We start from the raw sequence: 25,145 nt of genomic DNA on the forward strand, positions 1-25,145 counted from the left end.
TCCTAGCTTGAGAGTCCCTGCAAAAGATTATCCCACTCTCAAGACATAAAGGTGTGACTGGAGTGATAGTATTTGTTTGGGAGGAAAGATGCTTTTTACCCCTAAATACAATTAAACACTAAAAAGATCCAGGATCATAACTGACAGCAAGTCATTGTGAACATATAGGTATTAATGTCTGAGCAGAAGAAAAGCAGTAAGAGCAGGAGAAAGAAGTTCGGCTGCTATTCCAAGAAGACCTCAGAACCAGACTGGTTCATTTTAAATAGTCAATCCAGGACTACTCTGTGTTGAAAGTGTAGTTTTCATGCTATGATAATAATTTCATTTTGTGCCTTCCTTTACTTATGTGAATCACACTAAATTTCAGCCCTCTGAAATACACCTCTAGTATGAAACACCTTTGGCTTCTATCCTCTGTCAAAGCCATACAAAGGGGAGCTCAAATTACCTCTCATTAGTCGAAAACCTTGTATGCTAATGAAACAGCCCCTTGTTTTGTGTTCATCCTAAATAATTCTGGTATGTCAGACCAAATAATTTACATGTTCTTTCTGCTTGAAAGAAGCTGCCACAGAAGGCTTGATGAAAATAAAACCAAGACAATAAATCCCCACTGAAATGCCAGACCTTTTCCCAGGAGAATGCTTAATGTCATCCTGGTCTAATCTAATTCTGAAATACTTTAATATTTTATTTGGGATCTGAGCAGTCTCAACAGCATTGTTGAGGGCCTGAGTAATGTTACTCATTTCTCCAGCCTCCAGCAAGGAGGACTTTTAATCAGCTGACACTTTTACCCCTTGGAATTTCACCCTGAAGTTAGAGGGAGATGTAACCCCTGGCTGCAATTCTGAAGGAAACCCTGATATGGTTGTTCTCACACATGGCCAGGCAGGGAGGGCTCAGCAAAAGGCTGCTAAATGACACCATCACTCCTCGGCAGATGGTAAAGGAGAGGTCTGTGGGGAAGGTCAGCTCTTGGTGCAGCACCTCCACCCCAGGTATTCATCATGGAACTGTGGCTGGAGTGCCACGAGGAGCAAATTCCAGATGTCTTGTTCTCCATCTCAGCAGTGAAGGGGAAGGGGAAAAGAAGAAGCAGGAGAGGAAGTGAAGTGTAGAGACTCATGTGCCTGTCACAGGATACTCTTGTCTTTCAAAGTGGCATGAATGGTATTTTGTTTGGCTATTGATATGAGTAAATAGGGAAGAAGGACAAGAGAACTGGCTGGAGTCAGAAGCAAGTGTATGTAATGCTGAGGCTTTGTCTTGGCCCTTCAGACTGTTTGGGACTGTTTGACTGGGCATTTATGACTTTCTGTGGGCATGGCAAATGTCTGGCACACTGTAAGTTGGAATACAGTTGCTTTGGATCTGATTGTTTCAGTTAGCATAGGAATTAATTTGCCCCATTAGCACTCCTGTCATTGGCACTGTGAAGAAAATCTTAGGTCTCTGGATGTTAAACTATGGCCCCTTAATTTTGGCAAGGAAATAGCTAGACTTTTAAAATCTAAATTTTTATCACCATTGCAAGAAAGATAAATGGAATTCTCCAAACAGTTACCTAGTCTTATGCAGGAATATTGATATAGAAGTTTCAATAGAAGCAGAATTAGGCTTTCCCCATCATATAAGTTGCTAGCATAAAAGAAGTCTCCACAGAGTCTTTTGAATTTAGGGGGAAAGTTCACACCTAGTATTTCTGGGTCCAAACCTAGCAAAAAGTCACAAGCAGGTGACTTTATTATTCTGCATGTGTCCTGTCAGTATCTATTTTTGTAGGAAGTAAGTGTAACTCTCTCATGGACCAGTCTTGTTTGACCTAATCTAAGAAAGTCTCAATGTAAAAAGGAGACAGAAAAAGAAGAAAACTTTGTAAAACAGCCTCTTAGGCGTGCTGTCACTTTCTGTGTAGAAAAGTTACACCACTTTATATCAATCCAGTTATACTCATGTTTTTTCCTATGTAAACATAGCATAGATATTCTCGTTAAGTCAAACCTACATATTCAGATGAAGCAAACAAAGTGCCTGGACCCATCTCCTGCCAGACAAAAATGTTTAACAGATTTGACAAGAAGACACAAAGTCAAGAAAAGAAAATACTGTATATTCCTATTGTCTTTAAAAATAAGACATTACATTTTTAAAATTTCTTTCTTCTGGACACTGTTAACTTTATTAGAATGTCTTCTAATTTCCTGGGAGAAAATAGGATTTAGTTTGCTGTAAGAAAGTTATGTTCAAGGCCCCAGATGAGATGAGATGGCTTCTTTAAATCCCCATGAAAATGCTGAACCTTGATTCCCTCCATCAGGGGTAGCAAAACAGAGATGGCAGGAGAAGCTTTGGTGGATGGCCTTGCCACTGATCCTCCACTGTTTTCATCTTTGAATTTAATTGCTCATTTATATTGTGTGGTCATGGGTGTGGCCTTGGAGAAGACTTGAAGAGCAGACATGACTTGCCACGCTTCAGGGAGCTGCAGTCCCTTGGGCTTTTGAAGCACCTGGAACTTGAGAGGGAAGATGTGTGCTAATGTTTTTACAAAATATTCGATGGGTGAAGGTATGGGTATTAAAGTCCGGTGTTAAAGTCTTTGAGATGGGTCTTAATGTCACTACTAACTATAGGCAGTAGGTTTGTTGCTGATCCCGGACAGCTTGGCTTCAGAAACAGTCAAGTGGGTCTGCACAAGCTTGAAGTTCTGAATTTCGGGGTAAAATGTCAGTTTCATGGTGGGGAATACGAAGCAGGCGGTTCGGAAAGGGTGTACCTTCCTAGTACCTCCGCCAATGGGGAAAGGAAGAGGGCAAGGTGTGGCCGGGAGTTTAGGATAAAAGGCGGCCGCGCCCTCTAAGCCCTCGAGAGTAAAAACCCTGGGGATGTGTGTGTGTGTGCTAGTAGACTCTCTCCCTTTATTTGAATAAAGTCGTAGGACTCCTCTAACTCTTTTATGGATACTGGCTTTTCTTAGCGTGGTTTTCTGCACAAGCTGGAAGTGTGCTTTTTAGTCAAAGCGATGGCTGTGAAAACCTCGTACAGAGCAGCAGGCGGGCCTGGGCTGAGCAGCACCTGTGTGCACACGGTTCTGGCTGCCCACAGGTCACAAAACAGCACAATTTTCTTAAACAATACTTCTATCAAGGACCAGAAATCCAACAACACCGATCCGGGCATAACCTTCTGCGGCCGCCTAGCGCCTGGGCACTAGTTAGTGGTCTCTGGGAGCCCTGGGCTCTGTCACCGGAGCGGGAGCGCCCCGCAGCCCCCGCGCCCCTCCCGGGCGGCTCCGCAGGCACCGCCCGGCTCGGCCTCCCCGGGGCGGGGGCTCGGAGGCGGCGGGGCCGGGCGGGGCCGGGCCGGGCGGAGAGGAGCGGCGCCGAGTCCCGTTAGAAGCAGCGCGGAGCCCGTGCGGATCCCCCACCGGCGCAGCAGGAGCCACCGCCGTGCCCATCCCGCCGGGAAAGATGCCGAAAACGGTGAGCGGGGCAGAACCGGGAGGGTGCGCGGGGCCGGGCGGGCACAGCCTGGGGGGGGCTCCTGGAGGGAGCTGCGAGGGGCACTAAGGAATCTCAGGGAGCGGAGCTTCTCTCCCGACTCTCCATCTTGTGGCTGTGCCGTGCCCGAGGAGCCAGCGCGGCTCCCCCGCCCCAGGGGCCGCCACGGAGCGCGGGGTCTGCCGCCTCTCCGCCCTAAACATGTCCGGCCAGCGCGGCACCGCCCGCCCCGGGAGCCCCGACCGGGGGGGAGCGGGGAGAGGCTCCCAAGAGCCCGGGAACAGCGGGGAGAGGCTCCCAAAAGCCCCAGGGGGAGCGGGAGGCTGCCATAGCCGCCCCCTGAGCTCCCCGAAAGGAAAAAAAGTCCCGGGGTTTTCACAACTTGCACTTAAGTCAGTTCGGGTTGCCAGGGAACCTTGTCCCAGCTTGACTGGAGGTATTTCTCGGCTAAAGAGGTTTTAGTAGTTTAGAAAGTCTAGTCAAGTCTGTACTTGACTCTGCTCGCAGCGGGAGTTTGGTGACTAATGAGGAGCGTGGGGTTTTTCCATTTAATTTCTCCGGGTTGGAGTAAAAGAGTTGGTCTCGGCCCTTCATTGATAAAACAGGAAGGAGCAGGCTGGAAGTCTCTGGATGTTTTCCGTGCTGGAGTGATCTGAAATGGCCTAGGAAAATCTAGTGTTTAAATTAAGAGTCTGTGGTTTACGTAAAGGGGAAAAAAAAAAATCCGAACAAAAACTCGTCCTCGTGCAAGTAGAAGTTGAAATGAGTTCCACCTTGATTTTCTTTCCTTTTAATAGTTTAATTTTTTTACTTTAGGTATCGAATGCCTATTTGATTGACAGCTACTTTTCCTGATGTCTTAAATGCCATTTCTGATAGCATGGATAGTAGTTATTATTATTTAAACATCAACATCTTAAGGGTTATCAAACTTCAAGGTTAGGGCAGTATTTTCTTAAACTTTAGAAAGGCCTTCCATTCACATATTAGTGATGATTAGTGACGATTACTAAAAAACCAAAAATGCAGGCAACAAGTTGAGTAAGATTAACAGAAATAGCACAAGTTAGGGGACTTCTGTGTAAAATGCAGTTGAGGCCTTTTAGCCAGAGAGTTCACCGTCGTGATTAGTGACTTTTTTTTAGTGTGGATCGGCCAAGAAATCCTGAGCAGGAGAGGCTTGTGGGGCGGGGTTCCCGGCAGTAGGCTGAATCTGAACGCTGGGTTGAGGTGCTCATTGCAGCTTCTGCAGACACACCCAAGGCTGGATTCACCTTCTCAGTCTGTGGCTTTCTGGTTTTGACAGAGCAGTTCTGCTTTCGGAGCTTTTAAAAACTGGAGCAGATAGAGAAATGCAAGTGTTTTGGTGTAATGCTTTGTGCTGAAAGATTCTACAGAATCTGAAGATTCTACAGAAAGTGGTTCCAGTGTCTGTGCCTGTTGCAGTACAGAGCTGCAGGCCTGCTGCTGTATCAGCCTTTGGTTTCCTGCCCCATCTGCTCTAGCTACAGACCCAACTGAAATAATATTTGAAACATTATTTCTTGATCTTTGGTTTGCAGGAACAGGATATGCTGGCATAACTGTGTAATCAGTTCTTCATGTGAAATAAACATGACTACTAGTGTGCTAGCTGAAGATTTGTTAATAGCTGCCTAATTAACAAAACAGTAAAATGCAAGATACTTTCATCAATCAAGGAAAAAAGTCAAGGTCAAACGTGGGTGAAACCTGGGCAGTTAGATGTAGGTTTATGTGGGCTTCATCACAAAAATAAATCCATTGTGAAGAAGACAGATGGAGGAAATGTTCTAGGGAGCAGTTCTGGCTGGGCAGGAAGAGCATTTGTGTCAAAACTACTTGGTTGGTAGCTCTTATCATTCATCTCACCGGGCTTACAGAAACATGCTGCTGCGTGGCTTAAGCAGCAAAACCTGTTGAGTTCTGGGTCTCCACACCTCCTCAAGCTAGGCTAAATGTTAGTACATGCAGCTGGTGGTTTCCTTTTTCCTATGTGGAGGTTTGCTATGGGTGACACCGGGCTGTGCAGCACTATTAATAAGAGTCCAAGATTAACTCTGGTAACCTTTGAACTAGTGCACATGATTCGCTGTTCTGACATGTAATGGGGGGGGTTTGGTTCCTGGAGGCTTTGTAGGCTGTGTAGAAAGTCCATCATGCATCAGCCTGCTGATTCTGCCACATTCTCAATAGGAAACCATCACTGTTTTATCTAGTGATACAACTCTGGTTTGAAGATTTTGTGTTCTGGGAAGTTTGTGAAGTGTGAACAGTTAAAGCAGACACCTAAAAGGGCTTATAATCCCCCCCATGCTTTGTATTGCAGAGGTTGGAAGCAGTTGAGTGCTAAAAATGAGCTGTTGTCGAGCTCTGAAAAGTCTCTCCTCCGGTTGTCAGCAGTCTGTTTATTTGCCATGATCTCTCCCTGACTGATGGGTGGGAGGCTTCTGTATCAGATTCATTGACTATTTTGCCTGTGCATGTGCTTACTCAGTGGCTTTGTAAATGGATAGGCCATTGGAGGTGAAACGAGAGCAATCATCACGTGTGAGGTGTCCCCTCAACAGTCCTGCCACTAGGGCTGGGGCAGTTGTGTTTTAGGTCACATAGTCTTCACTCGTTGTAGGGGGGAGAGGGTTTTAATCAAAGCTAGTCTTGTGAATACAGAAGGTTTTAGGAAATAATAAGGGGAAAGGTACCACTCCAAACTTTATTATACCTTTAGTTCAAAGCTAAGTGTAGCAATAGTAATTAGGTTCCTTAGGGACCCTGTCTGTAGTTTGAATTGACGGTCCTAATTCCTAGCAGGACTCGGAAGCCTTTTTTCTATTGTTCTTTGGAACTTGAAGGTTCTGGTTCGAAGAAAAGTAACTGAGAGGTTGAGGTGTCTATCAGGAGAACTCTCTGGTTAATTAGTTTCTTGTGTGTAGCTGCTTGCTACCAAATGCCGCAACAAGATGGCAAAGTATGTGCAGAATGCTACACTTGTTTGCCTGGCAGTTTTTCTACTTCATTTTTATTTTCTTTCCTCTTGTAGAATTTGCTTGATGTCTTAAGGGGGAAGGGATAGTCATGAAAACTGTGACCTTAATAGATGGGCACTTCTCCCTTGACCCTATTGTGCCATGAAGGAACTCTAGAAGCATTCTAGATGTCTTCTTATTTCATGACTGACCCATTGGTGCTATCTCTTTCTTTGCTCACTCAGTACAACTAGGAAAACTTGGTGGCACTGATCCAAGTTTGACATGTGTGTTAACTTGTTAGACAAACTCAATCCATTGTATGTTTCTTCTAATGCCATCAGATATATAACTTGCTGTAAAGAGGTGTGTTTGAATGCTCCCAAAGACCTTTCTTTATACGGAAGTGTTTCTCCTGTTGGTGATTTTCAGATGAGTTTGTACTTCAGAAGCAACAATAGCTAAAACACGCTGCATTTACAGTGGAACCAGGTAATCTACTGAAACTGGTAAGCAGTGAATTATCTGTAGCTTTATACCTACCATGAGGAGATTTTGCAAAACAGGAAAGGTCTTTACACCCCAGCTTGTATTGTATTCAGCAGCTTGGTTCCTAGGTTCTGCAAGAACAGTAAGGTTTTACTTCATGTCAGATGAAGCAATTTAGCCTGACAGTGAGCAAAGGCTTCTGTTTGGTACTTTTAGCCCTTCTATATTAAAGTTAGACAGGTATTTTAAAGTACACCATTGATGATAAACAAATATTCACTTTGTTTTTACATACTGATGAAATCTGCCTCTCTTCTCATGGCAAACCCTGAGCCTGACTGGGCAAAAGCCATCACATATAGTGGTTTTACACTGTTGTAAGCAGGAGCTGTTCCAAGTGCCTGATCTGAATTGGTAGTCATGATCCAGTTTACAAAACTTCAAGGTGACAGTGTTACATCTAAGAGTGCTTATCGTACAAGAGATTTTTAGAAGATTAACATCTTAGTCGAGTCCTTTATTTAATTTTTGCCTTCTTGATTTCTTGCCCAAGGCTGCTGAGCAAGAAGCAGATTGGTGCACCCAATATAAGGGGCCCAAGGAGAGCTTTAGGTCTGCTTTTCTGCTGTAAGACAGGGGTACCTCCTATCAGGGGTTCACCAGCACCCACTTCTTGCAAATATCCTGTCACCATAACAAGCAGCATATTTTTTTTGAGCCTTCAGGGCATTGCAGCCCTTTCCTTGGGGTGATTCTACTTCGTCTGATTAGTCATCCCTGAAGTTCAGTTACAATTCTTGCTTTCCTCATGAGGATGGTTCATACGATGTCTTAATATGGGCTGCTTTAGTTTGAAAGGAAGTGGCATCTCAGCCTCTAGAGGAAACTTGTTTCAGTTGTTTTACATATGATGTCTAGTCTGAAGCAAAAAGCTCACTAAGTCCCTAGTAGCTGCTTAAAAAAAACCAGCTGATGAACTGAAACCGAAGGATTTAAATACCTTCTGCTTGTGACACTGGGTGTGCCTGGGGACAACACCCTGCTGGGGCTGCTGGCCTGGCCACTGCTGATCAATGGCTACTCCACAGAGAAGCCCCTCTTCCTCCACAGAGGTGGCTCTGGCTCTGCTCCAGGGTATGAAGGAAACTGACTAAAAGCTTCCTCTGGCTGCGTCATCTCCTGGAGTCTTTCCTGGCTCGGTGCAGCAACCTTATTTGGCTGACTTAATTTTTTTTTTTCTTCTGTGCAGCAAGAGGGCCTCCCTGAATTTGCACAATAAAGCTGTTATCTGTGCTTAATCACTGTTCTGAGAACTACAATGGGGTTGGTTTGAAAAGAGCTCCAAGATTTCAACTCCTTGGATTTCTATCATTCCTGTGTCTCTCGTTTCCCTTTTATCTGTTTGCTAAGTGATTCTACTAGAAACAAACTTCAGCGAGGAGTCTCTGCTGCTGCTGTTGTCACACTATTGGAAAAAAAGGAAATCTCTCTACCCAGGAATAATCCAGGCCAATTAACTGATGTAAATTAAGAGCAATAGTAAGCAGCCAGTTAATTGCTTGCTTTTCCCTAGGGGTATTTGGGAACAGCAGATATTTGTATAGTGCAGCAAATAATATTGAATTAAGAATTTGTTTTTATCCCATCTTAAACTTCCAAACTAGACTGAAGTCTCTAGGTTGATGGAAGGCTATTCTTTCAAGCACATCTCTTTGAAACATTCCTGTTGCTGTTCCTAGGTGGAGCATTCAAGTGTTTTGGAAGTTGTGGGCATAAACCCCACCCTTCTGAGTCCAGTAGCTAATGCTGACTCTTAAGGAAATGTTTAAAGCAAATACTTGGTGGGTAGGTAGGAAGAGACAGTCACTTGCAGGCTTGGTGCTTATAAGACCACAGGATCATCTACAACTGTTCAGGGGTTTAGAATCTGAAATTGCGGAGGTTTGGGCTTTATATTGACAGGAGACCATTATGGCTGCAGCAACTGTGGCTATCAATAGGTGGGTGATCTAGTGCTGCTTCCTTCCTGTGCAGCTGTGAAAGGATATATTCACTTCTATGAATGCATGATCCTCTAGTGCAGTGGTGAGGCAGTCAGAAACTCCTCACCTTTGTATAGCAGCTGGCTGAACTTAAATGGGGAAAAAAACCACCCTTTGAAGATGTTTTTAAATAACTGACTCCTGCAGAATGCTTTTTTCCTAGTTGCTGTAACATCTCTGAAGCTGCAGTAGTTGTTCTGAGGAACCTGTTGAAAAATACAAACTGTGGGTGAAAGAACATTGACCAATTCTCATCCTATTGCTAGGCTAAGGAATAGGAGTACTTGGCCATGCTAGGCCCTTTGGCTGTTGCTGGTTGATAAATAGCTGTGGACAAGGGTACAGGAGTGCCCTAAAGGAGGAATGAATGGAAAAGCTCTGAATCTGGTCAGCTCCGTAGAGAAACATGTAATTAGGCGAGAATGAGGTGATGGGCTAGAAGGGCAAAGAGACACTCCTTTCTCTGCCCTCTGGGATTCTGTGTAGAGTAAAATCAAATCCCAGAGGAGTTTGGAAAGAATACCTGAAACAGTGAATCAAGTGCCATGGTATTCATGGTCCAGATTGAGCTGTATTATTGCAAATTTCTAGTTCTCTTAGCCAGATTGTTTGTTTCCTAGAGGAAGGCTTCACAGGAGACAGAATTTTACTGTCCTGGAGTGTGAATGCTGTAAAAACTTGCTTGTTGTATTTTTCGTTGTCTTTTTTTTTGGTGGGGTCAATGGTGTTACTGATACTGGAGAATTTTGCATGCAGCATTTTGGAGAGCAGTTATTCTGCCATTGTATGCCTTCCTATGTTCTTGAGGTAAAATTATAGGATCAGTTTGATTGAAAAAGACCTTTAAGTTTGAGTCCAGCTCTAAACTGATGACATTCTGCAGCCATGAACCATTCTTGTCTGTATGTGTATCGCTGATTTGTACTATTCTCCTTTGTAGGCCCTTATCAGAGCATTCCTTCCTCTCTTGATTGGGAATCTAGTTCTGGTGGTGAAGTGACTTAGTACAGGAAAAACCTGCATTGCAATCTGATCAATCACTTAGTCACAGCATTTAATAAACATATTTGGTTTAATAATAAAGCATAGAATTCTAGGCTAACTAATGGAATTCTGGGCCAAATTTTTCCTTGCCATAGCTTTTCAACTGTACTGTACAGTTGAAAAGCTATGGCAAGGAAAAATTTGGCCCAGAATTCCATTGTGCTTGGTTACAGTGCAAAAACTAAGCTGCCAGAGAAATTATTAGGATGAAGTGTCAAGAGGCTTGATATCTTCCATTCCCCAGAGATGTGGCTTTTCATTCATAATATCTCTAAGAATATAAATATGGCATAGATTTCATTTTTTTAAATTCAGTTTTCCAGAACAGTATAGAGATTAAAAAACATATATAAATGTTCATCAATATGCTAAATGTCTTTTCAGGCAGTTTTCTGGATGGACAAGAGGGTTTTTGTTGTGTATAATTTTTTTTTTCCTCTGTTAAAATCCAGAATTTGATGTCTTCCTGACAATTATAGTCTACAGGACTTGCAGAATGTCAGCAAATGGTTCTGAAGGCACCACTGTAAGAAATATGGCTGTTCCACTGCTGACAAATTGAAGTAATATCAGGTTGCCCAGTAAAAAAGTGGTAATACAAAACCCACAAAATGCTTGGTGGTCCAGTACATCTTCTTATATGAAAATAATCCTACTAGTCCTATTAGAAATGATAGAGAAGGAGGGATTTGTACATACATATTGAAAGTAAGGATTTGCTTACAGGTCATTAAGCAGACACTTTAATGAAGATAACCTCTTTGCACTGGCTGTGTTTGATGTCCCCCAGGGTGTGTTTTGCCCTCTTGTCTACAAGGACACAGTGCTGGCTCCTCTTGGGTCTGCTGCTGACCAGCACTCTCAGATCCCTTTCTGCAGGGCTGCTTTCCTGCCACTCCTCTCCCAGTCTGGAGGGAGTAATACCAGGACTTCTGCCTGGTATTACTCTGCTCCACGTGCAGAATCTGGCATTTGTTCTTTTAAAATTTTATTCCACTGATCGATGATGCTTTGATTTATCTAGACACCTTTGAAATACCTTGTGTCCCTTGAGTGAGTCAGCAGCACACCCAGTGCTGGTGTGGTCAGTTCCTTTGCTAATACTGCATTCACCTCCTGCCATCCACATCATTGATAAAAATACTGGGCTGCACTGGCCCTGTCATGGACACCTGGGTAACATCACTGGTGACTGGCTGCCAGCCAGACTCAGCCCCATTCCCTGCAGCCCTCTGAGCCCTGCTGCCACAGTTTTTTCGTCCAGCACACTTTGAATTTCCTTATCCTGCCACTGAACATCTTGTCCAGAAGGACTTTGTGAGACAGTATCAAAAGCTTTACTAAAATACTGCAAAACTACATCCACCACCTTTCCTTCATCCATTGAGTGGGTGACCTTATTGTAGAAGGATACCAAATTAATTATGGCTTTCCCTTCATGAGCCCATGTTGGCTCTGCCTGATGATTGCATTGTCTTTTAAATACTTTATTGTCCTTTAAATGCCTTTCGGTAGCACCCAGTAACTTGGTTAATCTAATTACTCTCTGACTGCTAAAACAGATCTTCAAGAAAGCAAAAATTGCCTGGAAAGCTGGAAGGATTGAAAGAAACTTACTTATGTTGTAGCTTATAGCACAGCTGAGACAATAGAATACTTGTTGTCTAAGCAATAAAATCATGAAATATGGTGACATGTTTGGTTTGGTGTATGATTTGTGTGTGTTTTGTTTTTAAAATCAGCAAAGTTATCCTTTAGGATGTCACTAGATTATATTCCTCATTGTATTAATATATTCCTCTAAGTTTTTGCATCAGTCATTAATGGAGACACTGCACAGCAGGCGTAAGAAGGGTGTTGCTTCTCTAATGTGGTTTGTTACTACTGTATGTTACATCCAAATGTTAGGTAATGTCTGTGGCCTGTGAGATGAGATTGAAAGCTTAATCATCAATAACTGTTTTGCCAACATCTTGTTTATTTCATTTGTTCCTACATGTATCTCAATATTAAGGAACCATAAAACCGCTCTTGAAAAAGTGACCGATTAACTTAATTTGTTTTTTTGGATAGACAATGGAAGTTTCAGCCAAGATGTATTGAATCCAGGGTCTATCCATATTCAGTGTTCTGTGGCTACAGTTATCCTCCTACAGTGAAAAATCAGGATCTGAGCTTGCCTAAAGATGAGAAACATGGCTTCTTCTGTTACTGAAAATGTGCTATTTGAGCAACTGGATTTTTGTTGAGTATCTGTAATTTTTACTAAGGCACACTCAACATGTGAATTTGTTTGCAGTGGTGAAGCAGAAAGAGTAAAATGGAAGCAGAGGGCAGTAAAATGATTATGTTTTATCACTTCACTATTCACAATCTCATATTGTGACTATAGACAACCAGAAGCTGCTGTATGAACTGTTAGACATGACTGCTTATTTTGTGAGCTGCCTCAAAAACTCTTAAGGTTACTGCTAATTTGAACAATGGGGTCAGAAAAGACTAGTATTACTAAAAATGTCAGGAAGCTCCAAGTCCATGATTGGGACTGTGGGAGGTTTGAAGAGTGTTATTATTCAACATCATGAACTGCTTTATCACTGAGCCAAGAAAACATTTTGATAAGTGATGTCTTAGTCCTCCCGCCTGCAGCTCCATGTGCCAAGTTTGTTACAGAAGCTGGACTGTAACTTATTTTTTGCTGTAATAGTGAGGTGACATAGTTTCTTTGTTGCTATGATAGTCCTTCACTTCAAAAACTATCAAGGAACCCCTCTTACCTGAAGTTGGTATTGAAAAAACCCAAGTATTGACTTAATATTTTTTTGGTTTGCTTAAAACTCTAAACTGCACCTGAAATTTGTAGTATTCTGACCCAGCCATGACAAACTAGGAAGCAGCAAGTTCCTGAAAATTAGTTTTTGGACTCTACTTTTAATAGCTTGCTGCTGTAGGTGTCTTGAGCTTTGTGAAGTCTATAGACACCAATGTCTTCTGCACTGTGTACCTGGCTTCTGTGTTGACAGTCATACATGCAGGAGTACAGATCTCAAAACCGCCTTTTTTTTTTTTTTCTTCTCTTCCCTTTTTCTTGCTATATGGTTTGTTACTAACATCTCAAATTGAAGGGTGACTTCAGGAAGCAATGCAATGTATTATGCTCAGTGTGAATACCCTTTTGCACATCCAGCAATTTAGGGTAGAGATCTTTTTTTTTTGAAAAAGGGTCTATGTTAGCATTTTCAGCTGTAAGAATATATCAGTATAGTAGTGTTGTCTTGAATCTACCAAAAGATAGAATAAATAGTCCTTAGAAGGACTAGTAACCTCCAAATCACTAAAACATCCAATCAATCTGAACAGTCCTTGCTTCAGCATCATGCACAGGATAAAACAGTGCTATCTCAGTGTTTGTTCTGACAAATGCTAAATAATCAAGTAAAAATCTGACAGAAGGCTGCCCTGCTCCTTTGCTGCTTGAAGTTCTGACAGATTTAATACACAGGCTTTGTTACTTGCTCTGTACTTGATTCACCTCTGTGCAAAGTCTCTTCTGCCTCTGAGCACCAAATGTTTCTTAGTCAGAGGTGACCAGCCACTTCTCCCAAGGCTAAGTTTTGAATGTCTTCAATATTAGAAATAATGCTTGGTGAGTGTCTCTTTTTTTCTCTATGGAGTATCTTGGACTGTGTGCTGCATTGCTCTGTCCTTTCAAATTTTTCCTCATCTTTTTACAAATGGCTTTGTGCAAATGCTCTGGACTCAGAAAAATCGGCATAGAGGACTTTTTAAATGCTTTTACCACGTTTTAATGACAGATTTGATTTGGCAGTGTTTGGAAGGATTTGAAAATAATTGTGATCTGAGAGGATTCAGACAGTCTTATAACCAAATGATTTTGCTGGTCTTCCATTCCCTTAGAGAAAGATGGATGGTTATATGCATTAATGTGACTCTATCCATTTCCACAACAAGCCTGAGCAGGCGTAGTTAGCTGCTCTTACTACTCCCAGTGTTCTGGAGAAATGCAGTTAGGGGTGAGATATCTGCATGCAGGAACACTAAAAGGAACTACTCTTGCCCACTTGATACAAGAAGTCTGCTTATGTTAAAATCCTACTTGACCACTGACATTCCTGGGCATTCAGCAATGTCTTCAATCAATGCATCTAGGTTTCAGGTGTTAGCTGAAGTCTATCAGGCTTTCTTTCTAAAATAGGCCCATTTCAAACCGTGTATTTCAGGAAGTGTGTGAATGTGAACCCAAGAGTGTGGATTTAATTGCAGCCTTGGATGAACTAAATCAACTTGGCTGCTTGCTGCAAAGCTGATAGCTTTGATGGTTTACTGCCACTGTAAAGTTTTGCATCTGTTCTGTTCTGAAGTTCAACAGAAAATGGGGTTAATAGCGTGTATATATGTGGCTTCTTAGTAAATCTCACCAAGGGGTTGTGTATCAGATCTGCTGCAAACAATAAAGCAGTTAGGCCTGGGAGTGAGGAATGAGTGGTTTGATAACTTGGTCCATTTTGTCCAGTTGTACCCAAAAAGTCATCTTGCCTTTCCTCTTCTATGGCCTGTGGCAGTGCCCCTGTGTTGATGTAGTGAACAGGACCAATGAAATTATTCTGCTGGAGAAAATAACAGAAGAGTTGTTCCCACTCTGATTCATCCTTTTGAATTCCTACTTGTGGAGTACAAGAACAAACCCAGAGAAGTGCTTGGGAGGGTTGCAGGTTGTTCAGGATGGTGGTGGATACAGACACTGCATGTGCTGTGTCACTGCTCTCCTCAGTGCCTGGTCCCCTTCAGGAACCTTTTGGAACATGAGGTTCTGTCATCGTGGTGTAGCTACTCTCCTCTGTATTAGGAAAGCTGAAATGCTTGAAGTAGAATGAGCTTAAAATAACAAAGAATACTTCAGCAAATCAGAGGCTGGCCTTTTATAAACTGTGGACAGTCCCAACAGGACTATATAAAGTCTAAAATAGGTCAATGGCAAGGGAAGCAAATATGGGTGGGGAAACTGAATATTAAAAAGAAGTGTAGAACTGAGCCATTTAGGGGAAATCCTGTGTTTTAGGGAACTATGACCTAAATAGATATGAAAATGCAGCCAGCCTAAATGAGACCCTGTACTGAAAGGAAGTTGCAGGATTTGTCTAGCATGCTGGAAATGATAAAGCTGAAAATCACAGGATGATGAAACAGCTTTAGCTCATACTTGACTGTGCATGTAGTTAAATTTGGAGGGATGGCTCATAGTCTGGGCAGTCAGATCCCACAGTAAGACTGTGTTCTAGCTCCTAGAAGTCTGGCCATTGTTCAGAGGTTCAGTGAGGCTGTGAGCTGGCCAAGAACTTGATGTGCCACACCCAGGCCATGCTCTGGGTGTCTAGAACAGGCAGCCCTGTGTTCAGCTCCCCTCTCTGTAACAGAGCTAAAGTGCTAGGAATCTCTTAGTCGAAGGACAGAGGGAAGCACGTGAAATAGAAAACCTTGCTCTGACTTTTTATCTAAATGTGAGTTCTTTAGAAGGAGGAGTTTGGCCACAGCAGTTATCTTCATGCCTTTCTTCCCTGTGGAATGTGTCTTTTGCCCTCAATTCCAAGTCACCTCTAAAACAATTCTTAGCTGCAGGTGAATTTACGGACCTTTACATAGGAACTGAGTATTTAGTCTGTTAGCTCATGGACCTCAAGTACTTACTGTACATGTGATGCCTCAATGCAGGTCACACTTGTCTTGTTAGCATCCTGTCTTGATCTTGTTTTGAGCTCCTTCCAGCAAAGTAGGTACTTGTGATTTTTGGCAGACGTTCACTGGATGCTATGTTTGGAAATCTCCTTGGCTTTTTGGGAACAAATCTTGGCTCCCAGCCTTCACTGATCAGCCCCTTGAACTGAGTCTTTGCAACCGTTAAATGGTTCTGGGAAACTCCCTGCCCTTGGCTTGAGGATGGAGGGGAAGAACTGGCCTAAGGGGAGGTTGAGGTGGGGGAAAAGTTGCCTTCTAAGGGCCTTCTCAGAAAATCTGAAGTGCCTCTGATGGTGGCAGAGAGTTTTGCTGATGGGGTGACTGTAGTCACAGCCAGGATCATCACACCTTTGTGCAGTGTACAACATAAGGGGAGTGGCACAAAACACCTGTTTGTAACCTGTGAGTAGGATTGCCTGGGAGGGGCACAGAGTAGTGTGAGGAATGGCACCCATGCAAACATGCCCACTGCCTGCTAACTACCCTTAGGTTGAAAGGCTTTAGAAAGGGATATGGTTAAGCTCTGACATGTGAAGTACAACTACCAACCCTACTATTAGTGTGCAGAGCACATAATAACTGTGTGTATTTCTCCAGAGAAAAGCTCTTCTAACACAAAAAAGGCACAAAAAAAAAAAGGTGTTTAAAAAACAGCAACCTCACCAAAACAAAACCCAAAGCTGCACAGATTGTAAAAGTTGAATGGTTTTGCTTCAAGTTTTACCTCCTGATCCAGATGTTGAGGAAAAGGGGTCAGGGATTTTCCCCATGGTATTTTAATTTCCGTCTGGGTTTTGACTAGGAAAGGATGTTCTCTCTAAGCAGCCCAAACAACAGGTACAAAAATAGTTATTCCAAGGGCTTTTCTTCAAACTGACTCAAAAGAAACAGAAAATGGCAATGTTAATTACTTGGAACAGCTACAGGAAAGCAAAGGGAGGTGCAAGCAGAATCTATTTATGGAAAAGGAAATGGCAAAAATAGAGGAATTAATCCATTGCACAAGATTGGGAGTAAGTAGTGTAATAAGTGGCATACAAGTATCTGGTCTTGACTGTAAATGTGGGGATCCACCCATGGCTGTTTCTACTGGCTTACTAGTCTCGTCTTGCAACTCCTTTCCTCCAAGTGAAACTTGTTTGCCCTCTGGAGAGGATGCCAAGCTGCTAGTAGCCACAGTGTTGAGACACCATTGGTGGAATGTGACTGGTTGAAAAGTAAGGAATTACGTTTAAGTAGCTTTAACCTGTAAACATCATTAATGATTTTGGAATTTTAATTATAGTTTTGAATTAATAACTTTGTAGTAGTCTTCGTAAAGTAGAAGTTTTGTTTCTGAAAAGTTTGCCTGCACAGATCAGGTCACTGATTAAACTGGGTAAATGATACCTCCAGAGTTCTAAAATGTGGAGTTCTCCAGCCCTGTGGAACCAGCATTGGCACAGTCCTGGCTCTGAGTGCTTGTGCAGTGCACTTACGAGTGTGTGCTCACTGGTGCTGATGAAGGAAGATGCCTCCAGGGCAGTGCAACATTGATTGTGAGAAAGCTGCAAAGCTGGGGCAGAGTGAGTGAGTGAAAGCATATAAAGTAAGGCAACTGCAATCAACAGACCCTTTGCATGAGGAATAGGCTTTTTTGAAGTTTTCTTGTGAACTCTGTGAATGTGGTTTGAAGGAGACTTCGTTTTTTAGAGAAACGGTCATTGAGAGTTATAAATTTGATTCTCCACCATTTGAGAGAGAAAAGGAATCTCCAGTTTATAAAAGAGTGTCTGAAATAGACTCCCTGACCTGTTATGAATGATTGATCTATGGACTCATAAACATGTCCTGCAAGGATGATCCCCTCCAACTCCACTTAGTGATCCTCTGCTCAGGCCTCTCTGAGTACCAAGTATCAACCATGTGCAAAGGAGGACTTTATCAGGAAGGTAGCTGTGGCTTCTCACACTTGGTCTTGAGAATCAGATAACCAACAAAATATTGCTGCCTTGCTGTGCTCTGTAGGCATTGCCTTTTCAATGGCAGCAGCTGCCTTCAAGGAAACTTATTTTTTTATTTTTTAAATGAGAGCATTCCTGATTACCACTTGCTATATGCAAGAATTTTATTTTCCTTCTCATCACTGTGAGATAAGTAGTACAAATTAACACAGGAATATTTTAAGATTAACAGTCAAACAAATACACCAGAGCTCTGACACTACAGTATGACAAGGTTTATATTAGAATAAATCACTTGGTTTCCTTCTTTGAAACAGACTACTTTAGCATTATATATTGTATCAGATTTTTATTTACAGACACATAAACACAGAGAATATTCTGAGTTTGAAGGGACCCACAAAGATCGTCAAGTCCAGCTCTCAAGTGTATGATGTGTATGGGGGTTGAAACTGCAATCTTGGATGTTATTAGCACCGTGCTCTAACCAACTGAGCTAATCTCATTAATTATGTCAGTCAGCTTCTTGTCTTTACCCTTTTCAAGAATACACTTAGGGTTTCAACCACTGGATGCAATGACTGCTATAAACCTTGTCAGAAAACTTTTATGGAAATGCAGTTGGAATGGGCACAGACTTGGCTTATTTTGAATTCCTTTGTTAGGTAAAGCAGAAAGAAATCCTCTACTCTTCCAAGCTCCACATAGGAAAGCTTATCTTTTTTTCTGGCTGATGTCATGTAACTGTGTTTCCCACCTACTCAGTGTTTGTAATTTGGTGCTATGAAGGTGAGTTTTGCTGGAAGCTATGGGCAAGCACTGGCAGCATCCCTTGGTGTCTCTGCTGCAGTGAGGTATTAAATGCCACAGATACACAGAGCATTTCTGCCCAGGCACTGCTGCTTCCACTCCTTCTTAGGTGCTGGTGCCTCCAGCGTTTCTCCATCCAGTTTTTGCAAGCAGACCTCTCAAAGCTGTGAACTTTCTTGGTCTTGCAGGCTGGTGCTCTGGCCTGCTTCCTCTTCCTGTCCTCAGCAGCATGGCTCCTGCAGCTGTGTGAGTGCTATGGTTTGTTGCCCACATGAGCCGTCTTTGCTGGGGGTGAAGAGCAGTTGCTGGTGGTGGGGGTACAGCTCTGGTGTGACTGTGCTCAGGTGTGGCTCCACAGCATCTTCTGAATCCAAGCTGGCTTGCTGCCCTGCTCCTTCACAAGGAAAAAATAAGACCATGTGAACACAAATTTAGTTAGATTTAGCCTGAATTCTTCCTCAGCCAGGCTTGCTGTTGCTCACAAGAGAGGTTTGTGAAGCTGGGGAGTAGCAGCTGCTGCCCCTTCACTGCTCTCTGTCTTCAGGCTCCATGCTAAAGTCATTAGGGATGCTTTAAAAGGTGCATTCCTGCTATAGGCTGTACTTAGGTACCAAAAGAAAGCCACGTACTCTATAGGATGAAAGTACTACTTCTGGCTCACTGGTGTCAGAAGTACCATGAGCAGTTTTCTCCTTGGGTGGTAGCTTTATTCAAATAGTTGGGTGGGATGGGACGCCTTCTGTGGACTTAGTGCCTACCTGTCCAGTCAAATGAGAAATTCTGTGTCTCCAGCAGAGCAGGATGGGGCTGGTGGAGGGATCTGGGAAGCTCCCAGGAGCTGCTGGGAGGGTTAACCTCTCTCTAGTGTCTGCAGTGTGGTGCCTAGAGTGTCCCTGCTGCTGTTCTGTTCCCTGTTGGGCTTAGAGGTATGAAAAAGCCCTTTAAGACTGCTGGAAGGGGGCTTGGTTAATTAAGTGTAATCCTTTGAGAAATTGCAAGCGCTTTCACATGACCCAATCCCAGCCTCCCCCTGACACAGAGGAGCCAGGGCTGTTTCTGCAGGGTGCTGGCACTCGGGAAGGAGCCAGATGTCTGTGAGTATGGCTGGTGCTGGAGGTGTGGGACATCACCTCTGAGTCCTCTCCAAGACAATGCAAAGCTCTCTGTCCTGGCAGTGGGCCCGTGTTGGCTGGCCAGTGTGGTGGGAAGGGAAGTGCAGCACTGCAGAGCACTCCTACTCCAAAATCCACCTGAACGTTCCCAGAACAGGGGGACACTTCTGGTTAAACTTACTGCATTGCTGCTAATCTTGCTAAAAGCCTAAACTGGGCAGGGTTTTAGATTATTGAGGTGCTTTATGAGATCTTAGTTAGTGCAATTGCAGCTGGATTTGATGTGCTTCCCAAAGTCAGACCTGTTGGAACTGGTGCATGGTGTTGGTCTAGTATTTTTACTTGGAGTGACTGCTGGGTAAACTGGTGCCTTTCAGTGCAGAGGCTATATAGGTTGGTCTGGAATTTCTTTTTAATTGAGCTTGCTTCTGTTCCGTACCAGTCAAATTTGCAATGAAGTACAAGTTTTCCCTATGTTACATTCTGCAGAAACAGTCCACTTGGTGGTTTGAACCTGGGAAGCAGGGAGTATCTGAAGCCTAAAGCCTCCAGCCCAGCAGGGTATAACAGCTTCCTTGCATACAGGAAATGCAGGGAGGAAAGAAGCTTTAGCTCAGGGTCAGGGTTTTGTAGAGGTTGATACTCTTTTGTGCTGACTCCACTTATTATTCTGACATGAATTTCCTAGTACTGTCTATTACTGTCTCAACTTGTGACAAACAGAATTGTCTTTTCTGCCTCTTGTGCTGCTCAATGCACTGGGGCATTAACACAAGCAATACATCCGTTACTGAGCGTGACAGAATCAGCCTTTCCTGTTTGTGCTGCCATATGCTGCTACACATTTCCATCTCAGGATGTTGTTATAGCACACTATTAGGAAGATTTATTCAGAGACCTGGGAGATACCTGGTAATTACTGAATTAGGAAAATTTATTTGGAATCACAGTGGGGCAGAAGGTGAGGTGTAAGGGCAATATTAAAATACCTGGAAAGATGCTGCAGATAAGTGCCTGGTGCCACTGTCTTGTAGACAGCTGAACACCATGGGAGGAGGGGGAAAGTGGTGGCATGTGCCTTCAGAAGGATTTTGCTGGTTGAAGGGAGTTTTATTTGGCTGCAGCTGCTATGGGGCTGGATGAGTATCTCTTCCAGCAAGAGGTTCTGTCTGTGCAGGAGGTATCACACTTGACAATACTGTCCTTGGCAGCAGGAAGCTCTTTAATGTGCTCTGGCAGGGGCAAGCTTTAGCAGTGCTTAGGCTGGTGGAACTATGGTAATTCCCCAAATAGAGAAGAGGAAGGGTTGCTAGTTTTCTGTCTCTTTCCTGTAGCTGTTGTGAAAAGAATCAGTTAAATATGGGGACTTTTTTTGGCGGGTTTTTTTTTAGATTTAGTGAGTATAAATTTGCCTGCTGAAATGTGGTAGTTGAATGTTCTTGCAGTGTGCAAAATGGCGTCTGGAAGAATTTCATATAGTGTTTGTATAAGAGGATATTAAATGATGATGGAAAGACAAAAGACTATTTAGAGGACACCTACTAGAATAAATTTCTGTTACTTTAAGATCCAAGTAGAATTTAGAGAGTTGCAAATATTTGCATGCTGCAGTGGGTATGTTATAAATGCTATGATGAATAAATTCAATTAATTGCTTTAAACAGAATTTGAGTATAAATTACTGCCTTAGGATAGTATTTTTGATAAATCTGTTGATGAAATCCAGTAAACTTTTAAAAAACATCTCCTGAGTGTTGAAAGTTTGGTAGATGTTTAGTAACAAAATATTTGGAATAGGAGGGTAGTATCCTTGGAGATGAGTGCTGCCACTAGACCTTGGGATTAAATCACTGGTGTGCAATATCTTTCTCTTGCACATCTCTCAGCAGTGTGCACTTTACCTGTCTGGACTGACAGAGCTAAATTTGTATATGCTCAGCAGTCCAAGTCAGATACCTTATTGACATTTTTTTCTGTTTGCAACCCAAATTGAAAGCATGCCAAAGCTTATGCCAGCTCTCAAACTTAGGAAAACCTTATTAGATTAGGTTTAGAAATACAAAATCTAATAGCTTAATGCTGATGAATCTTGAGGCTTTTCTTAGAATCATCACTGGTAGTAAACTAGATAGATAAATGGTTTAAAAGTGCTTTGCCAGGGTGACTCTCAAGGAACAAAGCAAATGAGTCTAAATTATGATGGGACTGCTTAGGATAGTGCTGGCTTTGTTTTGCTGTAGCATTTTTATTCCTATGTGTAGCATTTGTCATTCCTATGTGTAGCATTTGGTCAGTACTCAGCAATGAATACCTAAGTCAAGTGGTTTTACTTAAAGTGAGACTTTAAATGAATGAGGAGAAAGAAGATAAGCATGCAGTGCCTGGCACGTACTTGTCTGGTAGAGATTATAGCAGCCTGTAGATCTCTTCTGTAGCTTGTTTGAGCTGCAGGCAGAATGCATTAGGATCAGTGCCTCCCACCACCTGGAATGGTAGAAACCTGCCTTTGAGCCAGTTGTTGTGAACTGGAAAAACAAAACCACCCTGGCTTGGTGGTGTATGGGGAAAAAAATGTCTTTGTGTGTTGTTTTCACAACAATGAGCCTTAACAAAGCTCGATTTTATAGCAAACTAGCTTCTCAGCCAAGTATTAAATTACCACTGATGGTTCCAGCTAATGGTTAAAATGTCAGTGGCACAGGCCAGGATGTGCTCTCTCCCCGGCTCATTCTGCTGACAGCTCACAGCAGTGTGCTGTTGAATGTGTTAAAACCCTGTTCAGCTTGGGGAAACTGCACTACCGGGGTGTGGTTCTCCAGAGCATAAGCCCGTTTCCTGTGGTATCTCAGCTTCTGCTCTCGCAGATCAGGCTGCGGTTGCAATGCAGACCCATTCAAGACTTTGCTGCTCCTAAACTTTGGGTTGTTACTCACATTGAGCACAGGGAGGTTCTGGGAGTGGGGTGGAGGAAGGTGAAATATGTAAATCTTCCTTTTGAATGTACTAATTAAAGGATAATATTGGGTCAGATAACTTAAGGGCATTTAAGTGACTGACAGTGAAGGAATTTTGCTGGTTCCAGCATGGGACCTTATTTTACTGTGCTAGCAAAGATGTGAGTCTTAATGAGTATTCTGCATGAATAGTGGGGTTACTGGGGTTAATTTTAAATGTTAGGGTGTGATTTGTTCTAAGTAGCTCTCAGAGCTATTTAGGCACAAGTTGCAAAGCGGTGCCACAGATGTTTCAGTTCTGTTTTCTGGCGCTCAGATATTTGGCTCTTAATCATCTATGCACATGGAATCAGATAAGAGCAGCTACTGTGCTTTGTCCATAAACAGTGGAGCAAAGACTGTTTTCTTTCATGGTAGCTGATACATTAATGCTTTAGGTAAGCAGGAAATACTTCAAAGATATAAATATGTAAGGTGTAACTTAATGGGTCGTTTAATGTAACCTTTCTTACACCTGAATGTAGCTTATGGACAGCTTTGGTCTCACTGGTGGCTGTTCTGGGTGAATTAGGTTTACAAACCAGCACTTTCTGCTAGAAGAGTGCTTCCAAGTGTAAGTAGCAAAGCTGTTTTGGGGAGCATTCAGCCCTTCTAGGAAGCGGCCAGATCCTTGTTTCACCAAAGCACCATGAAATTAGCCCATTGTCAAAGCTTAGGATTTAAACAGAATAATTTTGGGAAGGTGTACACTAAGAGAACTAAGGGCAACTGTATGCTATTGAAAGCTGCTAATAATGAAATTTTTTTTAAAAAAGGCAGCAAGCTTTGTTGTTATGAGTTTAGGCCATTTGTGCTTTTCTTGTTAGTTCTGTGGGACAGTTTTGCCTTAGTTTGATATTGTGTCAGAAGGTTTAGAGGACTTCAAAACCAACTTATTCCTGATATACTTGTTCACAATATCTTTGTTCTAGTACTGTCTAAATAGCATTCCTTTTGCATGAAACAGCTAGAACTTCAACTTACCTGTACTTCACCTTAGCTATGCTAAGCCTACCTTTAACCTTACAGAATTTTTAGCTTAAATTAAAACAAGAAAACCTTTAGGTTTATCTCAAGAGGATCTTAAGGCCAAAGTAGTGGTGTGCCTAGTCTGAAGCAGGCTTTCTGGAAAACATCAGAAAGTATTTGTCATAGTTAATGATCTCTTTTTGGCACTTACCTAGACTGAACTAGCAGAATTGGGAAAAAAGCCCTGGTTCTAGTTCTCTTGCAGTCTGGTTTCTTATTAAACAAGATGTGAAATCTTGTTTAATTCTTCTTTTGGTAGAAATACAAGAATCAGAACTGTGATCATATTGGTATTATGTAGTTCCTTGAATATTTCTCTGCTTACTCGTGCTTTTTTGGTCTCCTGTGTCATGCAGTTAGCTTATAGTCCAAATATGACTTTTGAGTTGTTCTTAAACCTGTTAACGGTGTAATTCCCTCCACCCCTCACTACTGGAAGCCTGGTGGAGTGTACTAATAGAATTGATTGCACTGAAATAAGCAAAAAAAAGTTAGGATTTGCTGAGGTAAACAACTGTTGTCCAGAGAGAGAACTGTTGATGCAAGGCTTGTGTGCTGGGGTTTGGTGCATTGTGAGTATCTTGTGCAATTTCAAGCCTTGGACCCTTGCTTTGATGGAAAAATATTTTAAATAAAACAGTTTTAATGTGTACCACTTGTGTTCAAAAAATAGGAAATATCTTTACCTTTTTCAATTGATAGGCATGCAAATAGAATTGCATTCTCAGGCAGCTTGGTGTACGTGCAGACCTCACTTTCCCTGGCCTAAATTTAAGGCATCTGCTTTCAGGCCAGGACTGTTTCTGTCTAGCCCCAAGCATCTAAATCATGTTTCCCAGTAACTATCAGGAGTTTTGAATGGGATCAGCAGAGTTTCACACTAGCATTTGAGGTGAAATGCCTCTGCTGTTTAACTGGCTTCATGAGAAGTGAAAGGTGTGTGCACGTCTTCCTGCTTGTGTGGGATGAAGCTGCTAACTCCCTTGCTGGAGTTCCTTTCCACTTTCATGCCACAAGTGAAAATGTGTTGGTGAGACATTCCTGTCAAAATAGTTCATCATATAACATTTCTTCTGGAAGATCATTCGCGATCTTGCATCTAGGGCTAATATAGTCATGAAACCTTGATTGCAATTTTAAATAACACCTAAACAATTTCTGCAGTTTTTAGAAGTCTTTCAACCCTCTGAAAAGAACTGGAAAGCAGTATTGGCAGCTCTGCTGCTCTGGGAAGTGTTCTCATATTCAGCATGCAGCCTTTTTGTCTTAGCCTGTGAGGGTATCCTTGCATCCTGTCTGCTTCATACCCACAGCCCCTGGAGCATGAAGGGATTGTGCCTCACAACTTCTCCAAATACTGACAAAGACTGGGAGTGTGTTGTTATTATTGACCAGCCTTCTGTGGCAGACTGAGTTGTTAATGCTTCTGGGAACTTCCT

General features: G+C 42.6%; 1 protein-coding gene across 1 annotated transcript in view; it reads left to right on the forward strand.

The window, feature by feature from the left end:
• Positions 1 to 3,375: 3,375 nt before the first annotated feature.
• Positions 3,376 to 25,145, forward strand: part of LOC310923328 (moesin) — a 41,096-nt gene continuing 19,326 nt past the window's right edge. The window contains exon 1 of the mRNA XM_083884600.1: positions 3,376 to 3,488. Within this exon, the coding sequence (XP_083740726.1) occupies positions 3,477 to 3,488 (12 nt within the window). The 5' untranslated portion in view covers positions 3,376 to 3,476. The remainder of the gene's footprint in view (positions 3,489 to 25,145) is intronic.

This window comes from Zosterops lateralis, assembly GCF_965231275.1.
Source record: "Zosterops lateralis genome assembly, chromosome: Z".
Taxonomy (NCBI): Eukaryota; Metazoa; Chordata; class Aves; order Passeriformes; family Zosteropidae; genus Zosterops; species Zosterops lateralis.